The 16,220-nt window shown below is 38.3% G+C and overlaps 1 protein-coding gene across 4 annotated transcripts in view; it reads left to right on the plus strand.

Moving 5' to 3' along the window:
• CAMLG (calcium modulating ligand) overlaps positions 1–14,690 on the plus strand; it is a 38,709-nt gene extending 24,019 nt beyond the window's left edge. For 2 of the 4 annotated variants that reach the window (XM_037801918.1, XM_037801919.1), the window contains exon 4: positions 14,041–14,690. In XM_037801918.1, coding sequence (XP_037657846.1) covers positions 14,041–14,232 — 192 coding nt within the window. In that variant the 3' untranslated portion in view covers positions 14,233–14,690. Of the gene's footprint in view, positions 1–10,892; positions 10,992–14,040 lie in introns of all 4 variants that reach the window. The other 2 variants (XM_037801921.1, XM_037801920.1) reach the window with 2 other exon arrangements.
• Positions 14,691–16,220: the final 1,530 nt, after the last annotated feature.

Raw genomic sequence — 16,220 nt, forward strand, 5'->3', positions numbered from 1 at the left:
CTTATTTCGCTCAGCATTATGTCTTCAAGGTTCATCCATGTTGTCATATGTTTCACCAGATCGTTCCTTCTTACTGCCGCGTAGTATTCCATCGTGTGTATATACCACATTTTATTTATCCACTCATCTATTGAAGGACATTTGGGTTGTTTCCATCTCTTGGCAATTGTGAATAATGCTGCTATGAACATTGGCGTGCAGATATCTGTTCGTGTCACTGCTTTCCGATCTTCCGGGTATATACCGAGAAGTGCAATCGCTGGATCGAATGGTAGCTCTATCTCTAGTTTTCTAAGGAACTGCCAGACTGACTTCCAGAGTGGCTGAACCATTATACAGTCCCACCAACAATGAATAAGAGTTCCAATTTCTCCACATCCCCTCCAGCATTTGTAGTTTCCTGTTTGTTTAATGGCAGCCATTCTAACCGGTGTTAGATGGTATCTCATTGTGGTCTTAATTTGCATCTCTCTAATAGTTAGTGAAGCTGAACATTTTTTCATGTGTTTCTTGGCCATTTGTATTTCCTCTTCAGAGAACTGTCTTTTCATATCTTTTGCCCATTTTATAATTGGGCTGTCTGTACTATTGTCATTGAGTTGTAGGATTTGTTTGTATATGCAAGATATCAGTCTTTTGTCAGATACATGGTTTCCAAAAATTTTTTCCCATTGAGTTGGCTGCCTCTTTACCTTTTTGAGAAATTCCTTTGAGGTGCAGAAACTTCTAAGCTTGAGGAGTTCCCATTTATCTATTTTCTCTTTTGTTGCTTGTGCTTTGGGTGTAAAGTCTAGGAAGTGGCCTCCTAATACAAGGTCTTGAAGATGTTTTCCTACATTATCTTCTAGGAGTTTTATGGTACTTTCTTTTATATTGAGATCTTTGGTCCATTTTGAGTTAATTTTTGTGTAGGGGGTGAGGTAGGGGTCCTCTTTCATTCTTTTGGATATGGATATCCAACTCTCCCAGCCCCATTTGTTGAAAAGACCATTATGGCTCAGTTCGGTGACTTTGGGGGCCTTATCAAAGATCAGTCGGCCATAGATCTGAGGGTCTATCTCTGAATTCTCAATTCGATTCCATTGATCTATATGTCTATCTTTGTGCCAGTACCATGCTGTTTTGGCAACTGTGGCTTTATAATAAGCTTCAAAGTCAGGGAGTGTAAGTCCTCCCACTTCGTTTTTCTTTTTTAGAGTGTCTTTAGCAATTCGAGGCATCTTCCCTTTCCAAATAAATTTGATAACTAGCTTTTCCAAGTCTGCAAAGTAGGTTGTTGGAATTTTGATTGGGATTGCATTGAATCTGTAGATGAGTTTGGGTAGAATTGACATCTTAATGACATTTAGCCTTCCTATCCATGAACATGGAATATTTTTCCATCTTTTAAGGTCCCCTTCTATTTCTTTTAGTAGAGTTATGTAGTTTTCTTTGTATAGGTCTTTTACATCTTTGGTTAAGTTTATTCCTAGGTACTTGATTTTTTTAGTTGCTATTGAAAATGGTATCTTTTTCTTGAGTGTCTCTTCAGTTTGTTCATTTCTAGCATATAGAAACATTACTGACTTATGTGCATTAATCTTGTATCCCGCTACTTTGCTAAATTTGTTTATTAGCTCTAGTAGGTGTATCGTCGATTTCTCAGGGTTTTCTAGATATAAGATCATATCATCTGCAAACAATGACAGTTTTACTTCTTCTTTTCCAATTTGGATGCCTTTTATTTCTTTGTCTTGCCGGATTGCCCTGGCTAGCACTTCCAGCACAATGTTGAATAACAGTGGTGACAGCGGGCATCCTTGTCTTGTTCCTGATCTTAGAGGGAAGGCTTTCAGTCTCTCACCATTGAGTACTATGCTGGCTGTGGGTTTTTCATATATGCTCTTTATCATGTTGAGGAAGTTTCCTTCAATTCCTACCTTTTGAAGTGTTTTTATCAAAAAGGGATGTTGGATTTTGTCAAATGCTTTTTCAGCATCTATTGAGATGATCAATTGATTTTTCCCTTTCGAGTTTTTAATGTGTTGTAATACATTGATTGTTTTTCTTATGTTGAACCATCCTTGCATGCCTGGAATGAACCCCACTTGGTCATGGTGTATGATTTTTTTAATGTGTCTTTGGATTCGATTTGCAAGTATTTTGTTGAGGATTTTTGCATCTATATTCATTAGGGAGATTGGCCGGTAGTTTTCCTTTTTTGTAGCATCTTTGCCTGGTTTTGGTATTAGATTGATGTTAGCTTCATAAAATGAGTTAGGTAGTGTTCCATTTTTTTCAATGTTTTGAAAGAGTTTGAGTAAGATTGGTGTCAGTTCTTTCTGGAAAGTTTGGTAGAATTCCCCTGTGAAGCCATCTGGCCCTGGGCATTTATTTGTGGGAAGATTTTTGATGACTGATTGGATCTCTTTGCTTGTGATGGGTTGGTTGAGGTCTTCTATTTCTTCTCTGGTCAGTCTAGGTTGTTCATATGTTTCCAGGAAATTGTCCATTTCTTCTACATTATCCAGTTTGTTGCCATACAGTTGTTCATAATATCCTCTTATAATTTTTTTAATTTCTTCAGGATCTGCAGTTATGTCACCTTTTTCATTCATTATTTTGTTTATATGGGTCTTCTCTCTTTTTGATTTTGTCAGTCTAGCTAGGGGCTTGTCAATCTTGTTGATCTTCTCAAAGAACCAACTTTTGGTGATATTTATCCTTTCTATTGTTTTTTTGTTCTCTATGTCATTTATTTCTGCTTTAATCCTTGTTATTTCTTTTCTTGTACTTGGTTTAGGATTGGTTTGCTGTTCATTTTCTAGCTTCTTCAGTTGATCCATTAGTTCTTTGATTTTGGCTCTTTCTTCCTTTTTAATATATGCGTTTAGTGCTATAAATTTCCCCCTTAGCACTGCTTTTGCTGCATCCCATAGGTTTTGGTATGTTGTGTTCTCATTTTCATTCGTCTCTATATATTTAGCAATTTCTCTTGCTATTTCTTCTTTAACCCACTGATTGTTTAGGAGTGTGTTGTTTAACCTCCAGGTATTTGTGAATTTTCTAAGTCTCTGATGGTTATTGACTTCTAATTGTATTCCATTGTGGTCAGAGAATGTGCTTTGAATAATTTCAATCTTTTTAAATTTATTGAGGCTTGTTTTATGTCCCAGCATATGATCTATTCTGGAGAAAGTTCCGTGAGCACTAGAAAAGTATGTGTATCCTGGTGATTTGGGATGTAATGTCCTGTAGATGTCTGTTAAATCTAATTCATTTATCAGATTGTTTAGGTTTTCAATTTCCTTATTGGTCTTCTGTCTGGTTGATCTATCTATAGGAGAGAGTGATGTGTTGAAGTCTCCCACAATTATTGTGGAAACATCAATTGCTTCCTTTAGTTTTGCCAATGTTTCTCTCATGTATTTTGTGGCACCTTGATTGGGTGCATAGACATTTACGATTGTTATTTCTTCTTGCTGAATTGCCCCTTTTATTAGTATGTAGTGGCCTTCTTTGTCTCTCAAAACATCCCTGCATTTGAAGTCTATTTTATCTGAGATTAATATTGCTACACCTGCTTTCTTTTGGCTGTAGCTTGCATGAAATATTTTTTTCCATCCTTTCACTTTCAGTTTCTTTGTGTCCCTGTGTCTAAGATGAGTCTCTTGTATGCAACATATTGATGGTTCATTTTTTTTGATCCATTCTGCGAATCTATATCTTTTAATTGGGGAGTTTAATCCATTTACATTCAACGTTAAAACCGTGAAGGCATTTCTTGAATCGGCCATCTTATCCTTTGGATTATGTTTGCCATATTTTTCCCTCTCTCTATTAATATCCTTTATTGTACCCATACCGAATCTCTTTAGTACTGAACCTTTCTCCAAGTCTCTCTGTCCTGTCTTTGTTTCTCTGTCTGTAGGGCTCCCTTTAGTATCTCCAGTAGGGCAGGTCTCTTGTTAGCAAATTCTCTCAGCATTGGTTTGTCTGTGAAAAATTTAAGCTCTCCCTCAAATTTGAAGGAGAGCTTTGCTGGATAAAGTATTCTTGGCTGGAAATTCCTCTCACTCAGAATTTTAAATATATCGTGCCACTGCCTTCTCGCCTCCATGGTGGCTGCTGAGTAGTCACTACTTAGTCTTATGCTGTTTCCTTTGTATGTGGTGAATTGCTTTTCTCTTGCTGCTTTCAGAACTTGCTCCTTCTCTTCTATGTTTGCCAGTGTGATCAGTATATGTCTCGGAGTGGGTTTATTTGGATTTATTCTATTTGGAGTTCGCTGAGCATTTATGATTTGTGTATTTATGTTGTTTAGAAGATTTGGGAAGTTTTCCCCAACAATTTCTTTGAATACTCTTCCTAGACCTTTACCCTTTTCTTCCCCTTCTGGGACACCAATGAGTCTTATATTCGGACGTTTCATATTATCTATCATATCCCTGAGGTCCATTTCGAGTTTTTCAATTTTTTTCCCCATTCTTTCTTTTATGCTTTCATTTTCCATTCTGTCATCTTCCAGGTCACTGATTCGTTGTTCAACTTCCTCTAGTCTTGTACTATGAGTGTCCAGAATCTTTTTAATTTGGTCAACAGTTTCTTTAATTTCCATAAGATCATCCATTTTTTTATTTAGTCTTGCAATGTCTTCTTTATGCTCTTCTAGGGTCTTCTTGATTTCCTTCATATCCCGTACTAGGGTCTCATTGTTCATCTTTAGTTCTTTGAGTAGCTGCTCTAGGTGTGTCTCTTCTGGTCTTTTGATTTGGGTGCTTGGGCTTGGGTTATCCATATCGTCTGGTTTTTTCATATGCTTTATAATTTTCTGTTGTTTTTGGCCTCGTGGCATTTGCTGACCTTGATAGGGTTCTTTTAGGGTTTGTAGACCAGTTGAAGTCCTTATCTCTAATTTATCAGAGCTACAGCTTCGTGGAGTACACTTTCTCTAACTAACCAGCAGGTGGCGTCCACGAGCCACCTGTTCTCCACAAGCCAGATCTCCCCTGCTTAGCCTTTTTGGTGAGTGGGGGAGTGAGTCTTGTGGGGCCCAATTGGTGTCCCAAGCTTGCGTGTGTAGTTGGTGTTGCCTGCCCTGTATGTGGGGCGTGTTTCTGGGCAGTCGGGGAGGGGGGGTGGCCCTAACAATCAAATCTCCCTGATGATCCTAGAGTTTTAAAGCTACTGCAATAGTCTAATCCTTCAGTTCAGTCCTGCCACAGTTTGTCTCTGCCACTGACCCACAAGTCTTTGGTATTGGCGTATGGCTCCTGAGACTTGCAAGTGGGCCCCTCTTCCAGGCTGTGCACCCCAGGTCCTCTGTTGAGGGATGACTGTGCTATGTCACAGGTGAGTGCCGTCCCCCCAGGGCAGTTCTGGGCTGCTGGGCTGTGTTGGGAGGCTCCCAGTCTGCTCAAATGATGGCTGAATGGGGCTCTGTTAATTCACACTGCTCCCCCTTCCCAGCTCTGGGACATTCAGCTGAGGTTGCAGGGAAGGCTAATGTCCACGCCCAGTTTTGTGGTGTGTGCCTGTTATTTGAAGCACTTCCGTCACACTGGGTTGTCTGGGGCAGCTCTGGGCTATGGGGCTGGCGATGGGCAGGAGTGTTTCCTGTCCACCAGGATGGTGGCTGTGAGCGGACACCCCCCTTTTCTTGGGAAGTTGTGTTGTTTAGTGAATTTTCTCAGCCACGGGATTATTGCCTTTTGTCTCAGAGCTCTCTTAGTTCTGCTCTTGACTTGACGTGCCCAAATTTCAATTCTTTGAAGCTTTCTGTATTGAGCTTCTTAGAGTAATTGTTTTAGAAAAAGCAAAAAGGATTTAAAAAAAAAAAAAAAAAAAAAAAAAAAAAACGGCCCTCCTCAGAGATCTAATGGGTTATTGAAATGCTAATAGACAAAGCAACCAGGGCCATTAAGGAAAAGTGCCCAGGGCAGAGAGATCAGCCTTGCTTCGGGATTTGCATATGCGCCTCAAGGCCTGATCTCCGCCCTTCCCCTTTCTGTGTTCACCAGAACTCCAAAAATCCTCTGCTTTTATTTTGGAGTTTTTCGTGTTGTTTTTTTTCTATGCCTGTCTCCTCTCTGCTGGGTTGGCTGCTCTCAGAGTCTCTGGTGTCTGGCCTCAGTCTGTCTATGGTTGGAGTTTGAATCAGTAGAATGAGTTTCCGATGAGAGCAGCCACTGCAATTCTCCCTTCTCCTTCCCGGAGCTGACAGCCCCTCCTCCCCCGGGACTGAGCCTGGCAGGGAGGGGCGCGGGTCCCCTGGCCGCAAAAACTTACAGATTTCGCTGATCTCAGCAGTTCCACGTTTTCATGAGTGTTGTATGAAGTATGCCCAAAGACAGATTGCTCTGTGGTGTCCAGTCCACGCAGTTCCTGGCTTTTTACCTACTTTCCTGGAGGAGTAACTAAAACATACAGCTCACCAGTCCGCCATCTTGCCCCGCCTCTCTAGGAAGGTTTTTTGATGACAGGTATCTTTAGTTGTGATTGGTTTGTTGAGATCTTCTATTTCTTCTTGAGTCACTGTAAGTTGTTCATGTGTTTCTAGGAAATTGTTGATTTCCTCTAAGTTGTAGAGTTTGTTGGCATACAGTTGTTCCTAATATCCTCTTGTGATTTTTTTTTTTTTCTTCAGGATCCACGGGAACAACCCATCTCATTTCTTATTTTGACTTTTTCAGTCTAGCTAAAGGTTTGTCAATCTTGTTGACATTCTCAAAGAACCAACTTTTGGTTTTAATTGATTCTCTGTTTTGTTTTTTGGTTGTTCAGTTCATTTATTTCTGCTTTAATCTTTGTTATTTCTTTTCTTCTACTTGCTTTAAGGGTGAGTTTGCTGTTCTTTCTCTGGCTTCCTCAGTTGTTCCATTCGGTCTTTGGCTTTAACTCTTTCTTCCTTTTTAATGTAGCTGTTTAGAGCTATAAATTTCCCTCTCAGCACTGCCTTTGCTATATCCTGTAGGTTTTGATGTGTTGTATTCTCATTTTCTTTCATCTCCAAATATTCACCAATTTTTTTTGCAACTTCTTGTTTGGCCCACTGATTGTTTAAGAATGTGTTGTTTAACCTCCATAGATTTGTGAAATTTCTGGTTCTTTGGTTGTTATTGATTTCCAGCTTCCTTCCGTTAGCTGGAGAAGGTCCTTTGAATAATTTCAGTCTTTTAAAATTTATCGATACCTGTTTTGTTCTCTAGCATATGCTATATCCTGGAGAATGTTCCATGAGCACTAGAGAAGAATGTATAAATTCCTGGTGTTTTGGGATGCATTGTTCTATATATGTCTGTTAGGTCCAATTTGTTTATCACAATAGGTTCTCTATTTCCTTATTGATCCTGCTTGTTTTTTCTGTCTATAGAAGAGAGTGGTGTATTGAAGTCTCCCACTGTTATTGTAGAAATGTGTATTTTTCCCTTCCATTTTGCCATTGTTTGCCTCATGAACTTTGGAGCTCCTTGATTGGATACATAAACATTTATGATTGTTATTTCTTCCTGGTGAATTGTTCCTTTTATTTATATATAGTGTCCTTCTTTGTCTCTTATGACATCTTTGCATTTAAAGTCTATTTTGTCTGATATTAGTATAGCTACCCCTGCTTTCTTTCGCTTACAGCTTGCATGGAATATTTTTTTCAATCTCTTTGTGTTATTGGGTCTAAGATGAGTCTCTTGCAAGCAGCATATAGATGCATCTTACTTTTTAATCCATTCTGCCAATCTATAAACTAATTAAGACCTACCTTGAGTGGGCAGGGTCACACATCCATGGAAATAATCTAATCAAAAGTCCCACCCACAATAAGTCTGCACCCACAAGATTGGATTAAAAGAACATGGCTTTCTGGGGTACATAATAGATTCAAGCCAGCACAGGATATATAGTATACTCCTTTTTTTAAAAGAGGAAAATATTTTTTTTGTTTGTATATACATGTGCTGGTTTGAATGTATTATGTCCCCCAGAAAAAGCCATATTCTTTGATGCAATCTTGTGGGGCAGACATTTTAGTGCTGATTAGATTGGAATCCTTTGAGTGTTTCCATGGAGATGTGATCCACCCAACTGTAGGTGATAACTCTGATGAGATAATTTCCATGGAGGTGTGGCCCCGCCCATTCAGCATGGGCCTTGATTACCAGAGCAGTATATAAGCTCAGACAGAAGGAGCAAGCTTCCTACAGCCAAGAGGGACACTTTCAAGAATGCCCAGGAGCTGAGAGAGTAGCTGCAGATGAGAGACACTTTGAAGACGGCCGTTGAAAGCAGACTTTTGCTCTGCAGAAGCTAAGAGAGGAACAATGCCCCAAGAGCAACTAAGAGTGACATTTTTGAGGAACTGCAGCCTAGAGAGGAACATCCTGAGAGAAAGCCATTTTGAACCCAGAACTTTGGAGCAGACGCCAGCCACATGCCTTCCCAGCTAACAGAGGTTTTCCAGACACCATTGGCCATCCTCCGATGAAGGTACCCGATTGTTGATGACTTACCTTGGACACTGTATGTCCTTAAGGCTATAACTGTGTAACCAGATAAACCCCCTTTATGAAAGCCAATCCATTTTTGGTGTTTTGCATCCCAGCAGCATTATCTGACTAGAACAATGCATAAAGAAACTGCAAGAATGTACATGAAACTAGCGTTAATTGTTATTTGTGGGAGGGGTGTGTGTAGGTTAGTGGGTAGATGGAGGAGAGAAAAGGAAGGGGGATTTTACTGTATACTTCTCCCCCAACATTTTATTACAACAATTTTTCAACATATACATAAGTTGAAAGAATTGTTTGGTGACCACTCATATACCCACTGTTTTAGTTTCCTAGTTTGCTCAAAGCAAATACTATGAAATAGTTCAGCTTATACAATGGGAATTTATTCACTCACCATTAGGGTTTGGGAAAATGTCCAAATCAAGGCATCATCAGAGCGGTATTTTCTTCCTGAAGACTGACTGCCGATGATCCTTGGCTCCTCTGCCTCATGGCAAGGCATATAGTGGTGTTTAATGGTCTTTCCTTTCTCTTTGGGGTTTTGTTGCTTTCAGCTTCTTGCTTCTGTAGCTCTCTGTCTGTGTATTCATCCTGTTTATAAAGGATTCCTGTTACAATTTGCTAAAGCTGCCGTAATGCATAATGCCAGAAATGGATTGGCTTTTATTAAGGGGATTTGTTAAGTTACAGATTTACAATTCTCAGGCCATGAAAGTGTCCAGACTAAGGCATCAACAAGTGGATACCTTCACTGAGGAAAGGCCAGTGGTTTCTGGAACACCTCTGTCAGCTGGGAAAGCATGTGGCTGGTGTCTGCTGATCCTTTGCCCCTGGGCTGTGTTGCTTTCAGCTTCTGATTCCAGTGGCCTTCTCTTTAAGCATCTGTGGATTCTCACTTTGCTTCTCTGGGGTAGACTCTGGTTTTCCTCTTTTTTTTTTTAATTCAATTTTATTGAGATATATTCACATTTTCATTACCACACACACAAAAGTAATAAGAATAAGAATTAAAGTGAAAAAGAACAATTAAAGTAAAAAAGAACACTGGGTGCTTTTTTTTGCCCCCCGTTTTTCTACTCATCCATTCTTATACTGGACAAAGGGGAGTGTGATCCACATGGCTTTCCCAATCACATTGTCACCCCTCATAAACTACATTTTTATACAATCGTCTTCAAGATTCAAGGGTTCTGGGTTGTAGTTTGATAGTTTCAGGTATTTACTGCTAGCTATTCCAATTCATTAGAACCAAAAAAGGGTTGTCTATATTGTGCATAAGAGTGCCCACCAGAGTGACCTCTCGGCTCCTTTTGGAATCTCTTAGCCACTGAAACTTATTTCATTTCATTTCACGTTCCCCTTTTGGTCAAGAAAATGTTCTCCATCCCACGATGTCAATCCAGATTGCTCCATGGGAGTCATAATCCACATTGCCAGGGGTATTTACACCCTGAGTGTCAGACCCATGTAGGAGGGAGGGCAGTGATTTCACCTGCCAAGTTGGCTTAGCTATAGAGAGAGGACCACATCTGAGCAACAAAGAGACATTCAGGAGGAGATACTTAGGCACAATAGTTTTCATCTTTTTGCTTAGCATCTCCAAATGTCTAGGTCTGTGTCAGCTCTGAGTGTTTTCCCTTCAAAATGTCTCTACTTTTTATCATCTCATAGAGGATGCCAGTAAACTAATTAAGACCCACCTTGAATGGGTGGGGGTTACATCTCCATGGAAATAACCTAATCAAACGATCCCACCCACAATAGGTCTGCCCCCACAAGATTGCTTTAAAGAACATGGCTTTTTATGGGGTACATAACAGATTCAAACCAGCACAACTCCAATAATAGAATTAAAATCCGTCCTGTACAAAGTGGCTCATACCTTAACTAAAGAAGCCTCTGCAGAAGATCCTACTTGCAGTGGGTTTACACCCACAGGAATGGATTAGATTTAAGAACATGTTCTTCAGGGGTACATACAGTTTCAAATCATGACACTCCACCTTCTGCACCCTGAAAAGACATGTTCTTTCCACATACAAAATTTGTTCCTTCCATCACAACATCCCAAATGCCTTACTTAAGTCATTTCAGTAACAATGCTAAGTACAAAGCCTCATCAAAATTAGTTATAGGTGTAGTCTGTCCTGGGGTAGTATTCCCCTCTGTCTGTGGACCTGTGAAATTTAGAGAATAAATATATTTCCAGTGTACAATGTAGGGACAGGCATAGGATGAACATTCCCATTCTCACAGGGAGATATTGGAAGGAAAACTGGGGTCACGGTTCCCAAATAATTCCGAAACCCTGCAGGGCACACTTCCTTAGATTTCACGGTCTGAGAGTCATCTATGGAATGATGTTCTGTCCTCCGGGCCTGAGGGAGTAGCAGTCTCATCCCTTTCTAGTGCTTATGCAGTGGCCATGGTCTCCCCAAACATTGGAGTGAAGGAAGGCTCCACCCTCTTCAAGCATCAGGATGATGGCTAGACGCTCTGCAATCCCTGGTGAGTAGGCTTCACCCTCTGTGAAAACTGAGGTGGTGGCTGGGGCACAGGCTCCAACCTCTGAAAACACTGGGGTGATACCACTCTTCGTGAACAATATGGTGGAAGGCACACCTTTTCCAAGCCCTGGGGCAGATTCACCCTTTCTGTTCTCTTGGCCTGAGATGTCTTTAGTCCAGACCGCAGCTTCCATAGTTCTGCCCTTGAAGTGATTTTTCCTTTAGTCTCTCCATTTTCTGTCCCTTATAGTCCAGGCTGGCAGTGGTTCTATTTATACAATCTCATAAAAAACTTGTCAGTTTTGCATGTAGTACACAGGGGTCCAAATCATTAGACAGTAGATCTTTCCACAGCTCCTTCATGGATAACTGCACCTCCAGTCCTAATTTGCACTGAAATGGCTGGCCAGATGCATGTTCACTTATACCCTGACATGGAACACTGTTCTCTGGGGACTTGCTTTCCAGAAATTCAGAATATTCCTGACTGTAAATTTCTGGTTTCCTTGTGCCCAGGATTTCAGTTCTCAGGTTGTTTTTTTCCTCTCACATTTTGCCATAGGCTGCAAGGAGAAACCAGGCTGCACTTTCCACATTTAGCTTGGAAATCTTCTCACTAAATATCCAAGTTCACTGCTTTCCAATTCTGCCTTCCATCCAACATCATAACTCAATTTTGCCAAGTGTTCTACCACTTTAAAACATGAGTCACAAATTCCTATTAAGCTAAAAATCCCAAGCAACCAATGGAAAAAATAAAAAAAAACAGGGATCGCCTTTCCTCCAGTTTCCAATAACACATTCATCACTTTCTTCTAAAGCTTCATCAGAAGTACTTTTAGCATCCATATTTTTCTCTATAGTCTCATCAAAGCATTCTAGGCTTTTTCTATCAAGTACCTCACAATTCTTCCAGCCTTTACCTGTTACCTGATTCCAAAACTACTTCCACATTTTTAGTATTTACAGTAGCATCACTCTTCTGGTACAAAAATCTGTTTTAGTTTCCTAGGTGGCTCAAAGCAAATACCATGAAATGGTTTGGCTTCAACAATGGGAATTTATTCACTCGTTAGAATCTGGGAAAGTGTCCAAATGAAGGCATCATCAAGGTAATGCTTTCTTCATGAAGACCAGTTGCCGGTGATCCTTGGCTCCTCTGCCACATGGGAAGGCACATGGTGGCATCTAATGATCTCTCCTTTCTCTTTTGGGTTTTGTTGCTTTCACCTTCTTGCTTCCATTTCACACAAATTCTGTCTGTATTCATTCTGTTTATAAAAGACTCCAGTAATAGTATTACTCATCCTGAATGAGGTGTGTCACACCTTAACTGAAGTTTTCTCATTAAAAGGTCCTGCTTACAATGGGTTTACCCCCACAGGAATGGATTAGATTTAAGGATATGTTTTTCTGGAGTACATACAATTTCACCTTACCACACTCACCATCCAGATTCTACAATTAGTATCTTGCTATATGTTCTTTGTTCTTATTTATCCAATTTTGTATCATTTTCAATTCATCTTTTTTTTCAGAAGGTAAAATTTTCAGACAGTGAAATGCACAAGTCATAAGTGTACTATTTGATGAGTTTTGACAGCTTGCAAAACCAAAATCCCTACTTTGGTCTAGAAATGTTTTTATCACCCCAGAAAGTTCCATTGTGTCCCTCTCCAGTCACCACGAGCCCCACTCTCCAAAGGTCTGATTTTCTTTTTCCCACCTTAGATTAGTTTTCCCTGTTTTAGTACTTCATATAGATGGAATCATTCTAGTATGTTCTTTTTTGTAGAAGGCTTCTTTCCTTCTGCATGATATTCTTGAGATTCATCCACGTTGTTGAGTATATCAGTATTCAGTCCCTTTTTTTTGTTGTTATTGAGTAGTATTCTACTGTATCAATATATCATAGTTTGTTTATCTAGTCTCTTATTCATGGATTTCGTGGTTCTTTCCAGTTTTTAATTTTTATGACTAAAACTGCTAATAACTTTCTTGTGTGAGTCTTTTTGTCGACATATGCTTGCTTTCATTTCTCTTGGATAACTCTACTTTTTTATTTTTCAAAATTTTTGAACCATGAGACTCTATCATGAAATCAAAAAATTAAATAAAAATTCTTCCTTGGATCTTTTAAAAATGAAACTAGAAAGTCATTTTTATGAAATTAATTGTTCTCCCTACCCCCCAAACATTCTGTACTGTTCAATGGTGTTCTTTTTTATGTATAATCATGTGTGAATTTTTTTGCATAATGTTTCTATGATTCTGTTACAACTTACCCACTGTCCTCTTATAGACCTTCTGTCTCTGGCTTTTGTTGTCACAAGACTTGCCTTACAATGAGATTTCTCCTCTCACTTCTGCCCATCTCACTCTGCAACACAAACAGGGAATCCTAATGTAAATCATAGACTATAGTTAATAGTACAATTATAATATTCTTTCATGAATTATAACAAATAAATGTACCACAATAATGCAAGGTGTTAACTAATATGGGAGGAATATGGGAACTCTATTTTCTTCATGATGTTTCTGTAGATCTACTTTTCTAGTTTAAAAAAAAAAAAAAAAACAGGCCTTCAATCAACAGTTTTTCATCAATGATTTCATCAATGATTTCTTCCTGAAATCCTCTCTTTTATACTTGTACATAAAACTCTGGAACAATTTCTATCTCCTTTCAGCCCCTTTGCCATACATTATCCATGTCATTCATTTAGCAGTTATGTCCTTTTTAGTGATGTTTTTTCTGTCAAAACAGAAAAAACAGACAAATCTTGTGCTGTTGTATAAATCTTAATTGTTATTTATATCTTGCTTCCAAGGTGAGACATGTTTTAAAGACTTTTGATGGCAAGGGTGGTGTTTTCTCTATTGCCTATGCTCAGTAAATGTTTGTTGATATATTATTGATTAATGTGTTGAAATTTCATTAACAACTTTGAAAGCAATTAGGCAAAAATAATAGTACTGATCTTGTTTTTATAGAGCTTAAGTCATCTGCTGAGATGTGTGAAATTAATTTGAGTATTTTTATACAGGGTGAAAAGAAGGTAAAGACAACAGTACTAACTGCTGCACTTCTGTTATCTGGAATTCCTGCAGAAGTGATAAATCGATCGATGGATACATACAGCAAAATGGGCGAAGTCTTCACAGATCTCTGTGTCTACTTTTTCACTTTTATCTTTTGTCATGAACTGCTTGATTATTGGGGCACTGAAGTACCATGAAGCCTGCAGAACTCAGAAGGCGAAGCTTACAAAATAAAAATTTCTCTGTTATATTGTAGTATCTCTAAAGGAGGCAAAATGAATTACACCTTTATATAATTCGTTTACTTTATAGGGGTTGTAAAACCACTTGATTAGGAATGGAATGGCAGGTTCCCTGATTTAAAAGGGATGAGTATGTATTAGTACTATTGTGAAACATAGAGTACCAATATCATTAATTGATTTTTTTTCCTGTTTATAGAATTTCTAGTCTATGCTTTTCCCCTACCATCTAAGATTTGTAATGCTTCTTTTGGGGGCTGAGGTAGTACTAAAGCCTAAACCTGTGCTTTTGGAAGAGCAGATGAATGTGGTCTTCACCAGCCCTAAGGATTGCTTCTTGTATTTCTGTCCTTTATATACTGAGAAATGGAGCCATTTAAAAAATAAAATTGAACTGAGTTGTCTCATATTAAGTCTCCACATTTTAATTTGTAAGGGTTGAATAATGTAGCCAGTGTCGTCTTCTCTTGTTGAGTCAGTATTTTAATTTTTACTCCAGCATAAATAGTATTTAATGGAAGAAATGACTAATATTCATACATATGAATTAGAAGGTATTTATGAAATTTTTATTTGCTGTAGACCAAAGTTAGAGTTGGAAATTTTTACTTTTGAGTCTCCAATTTTCAGAAATACGTTTTTTAAACAAACCAGAACAGAGTAATTAAATATAAAATGGGATCTGAAGAATTGACTGAAATATACAACCCAATAGCATAGATAAATATCCTTTTAACTAACTTGGTAACACTTATTTATGGAAGATTGGTCTTTTTAAAACAGTATAAAACATATTACATTTCTCTACAGACTTTTGTATGGTCTATTTGGTTGATACTTGTGATATTAAAAACACATAATTTTTTTTTTTAATTATTACTCTTTAAGTCTTGAGTTTGCCATGTTTTATTCTGAACCAGAGTAAAAGAAAATAAATGTAACAAAGTATATTCCTCTGATTTTAAGATTACACGTACACATATTTCCTGATTCCATAAAGAATTCTGGTATCTAGAGGATTGAAAACATTCTTAGAATTGTCACTTCCCTCCCTAAAACCTAAGAAGACACTAGTGGTCTTTAATTGCAAATGTTTATTACTTTTGTTTCTGATGAAGAAAAGAAAAGACCCTATTTAGCCATGTGAAATATACACATACTTGTATTTGTACAAGTATATATACATATACTTGTGCATTGTATATATCTCATTTTTATCTCAAGATGTGCTATTGGTGCCAATTTTTTCTTCAACTGATTGACATCTCCCTAATTATTTGCTAATGTGTTGAGTAATTTCATATAAAATGGGAATAGAAGTTTCTTAGTGTTTGGACTACTTAAAATGATTGTTATTTTTAGAAATGCCTGAGATTTGAAATGTATACGTGTTGAAACTAGACTGAAAAAGGGTGGTTGTTTAGATGTAACATTTGGACCATGTTACTTAATAGCTTTTTAGTTTGATTAGTTGAGTAAATGGACATGTGTGTATCTCAGTGGGTACTAAAACCAGCAAGAATATATGTGATACTCAGAACTGGGTTAATTAGTCAGAATCAACATCTGCTGCTTGGAAGCCAGGTCAGTTTGTTAAAAGTGATGGGTTCCTCTTTGTTAGACCAGAGGTACTGGAGACGCAGAGGATGATGGTCACTTCTTCACCTATGCTAAGAGACACAGGTACTTTCTTACAGGATGTAGAAGTGATACAAACTTACCATAAATATATTGTGGGTATAAAATATTTAAGCCAGTCAGAATTGTTAAGTAAATGTGTTTTCTCAAAATAAAGGGGGTTTTAAAATGAAGTCTTCTGGAAAGAGCTGTGGTCTAGGTGTCAGATGCCTGGATTCTGGTCCCAGCTTAGATTCCAACAATATAAGTGATCAAGGACTAAATATGTTTCTTGAGTCTGAGTTTTTTTCACCTTTAAAATAATG

Source organism: Choloepus didactylus, chromosome 13 (genome assembly GCF_015220235.1).
Source record: "Choloepus didactylus isolate mChoDid1 chromosome 13, mChoDid1.pri, whole genome shotgun sequence".
Classification (NCBI taxonomy): Eukaryota; Metazoa; Chordata; class Mammalia; order Pilosa; family Megalonychidae; genus Choloepus; species Choloepus didactylus.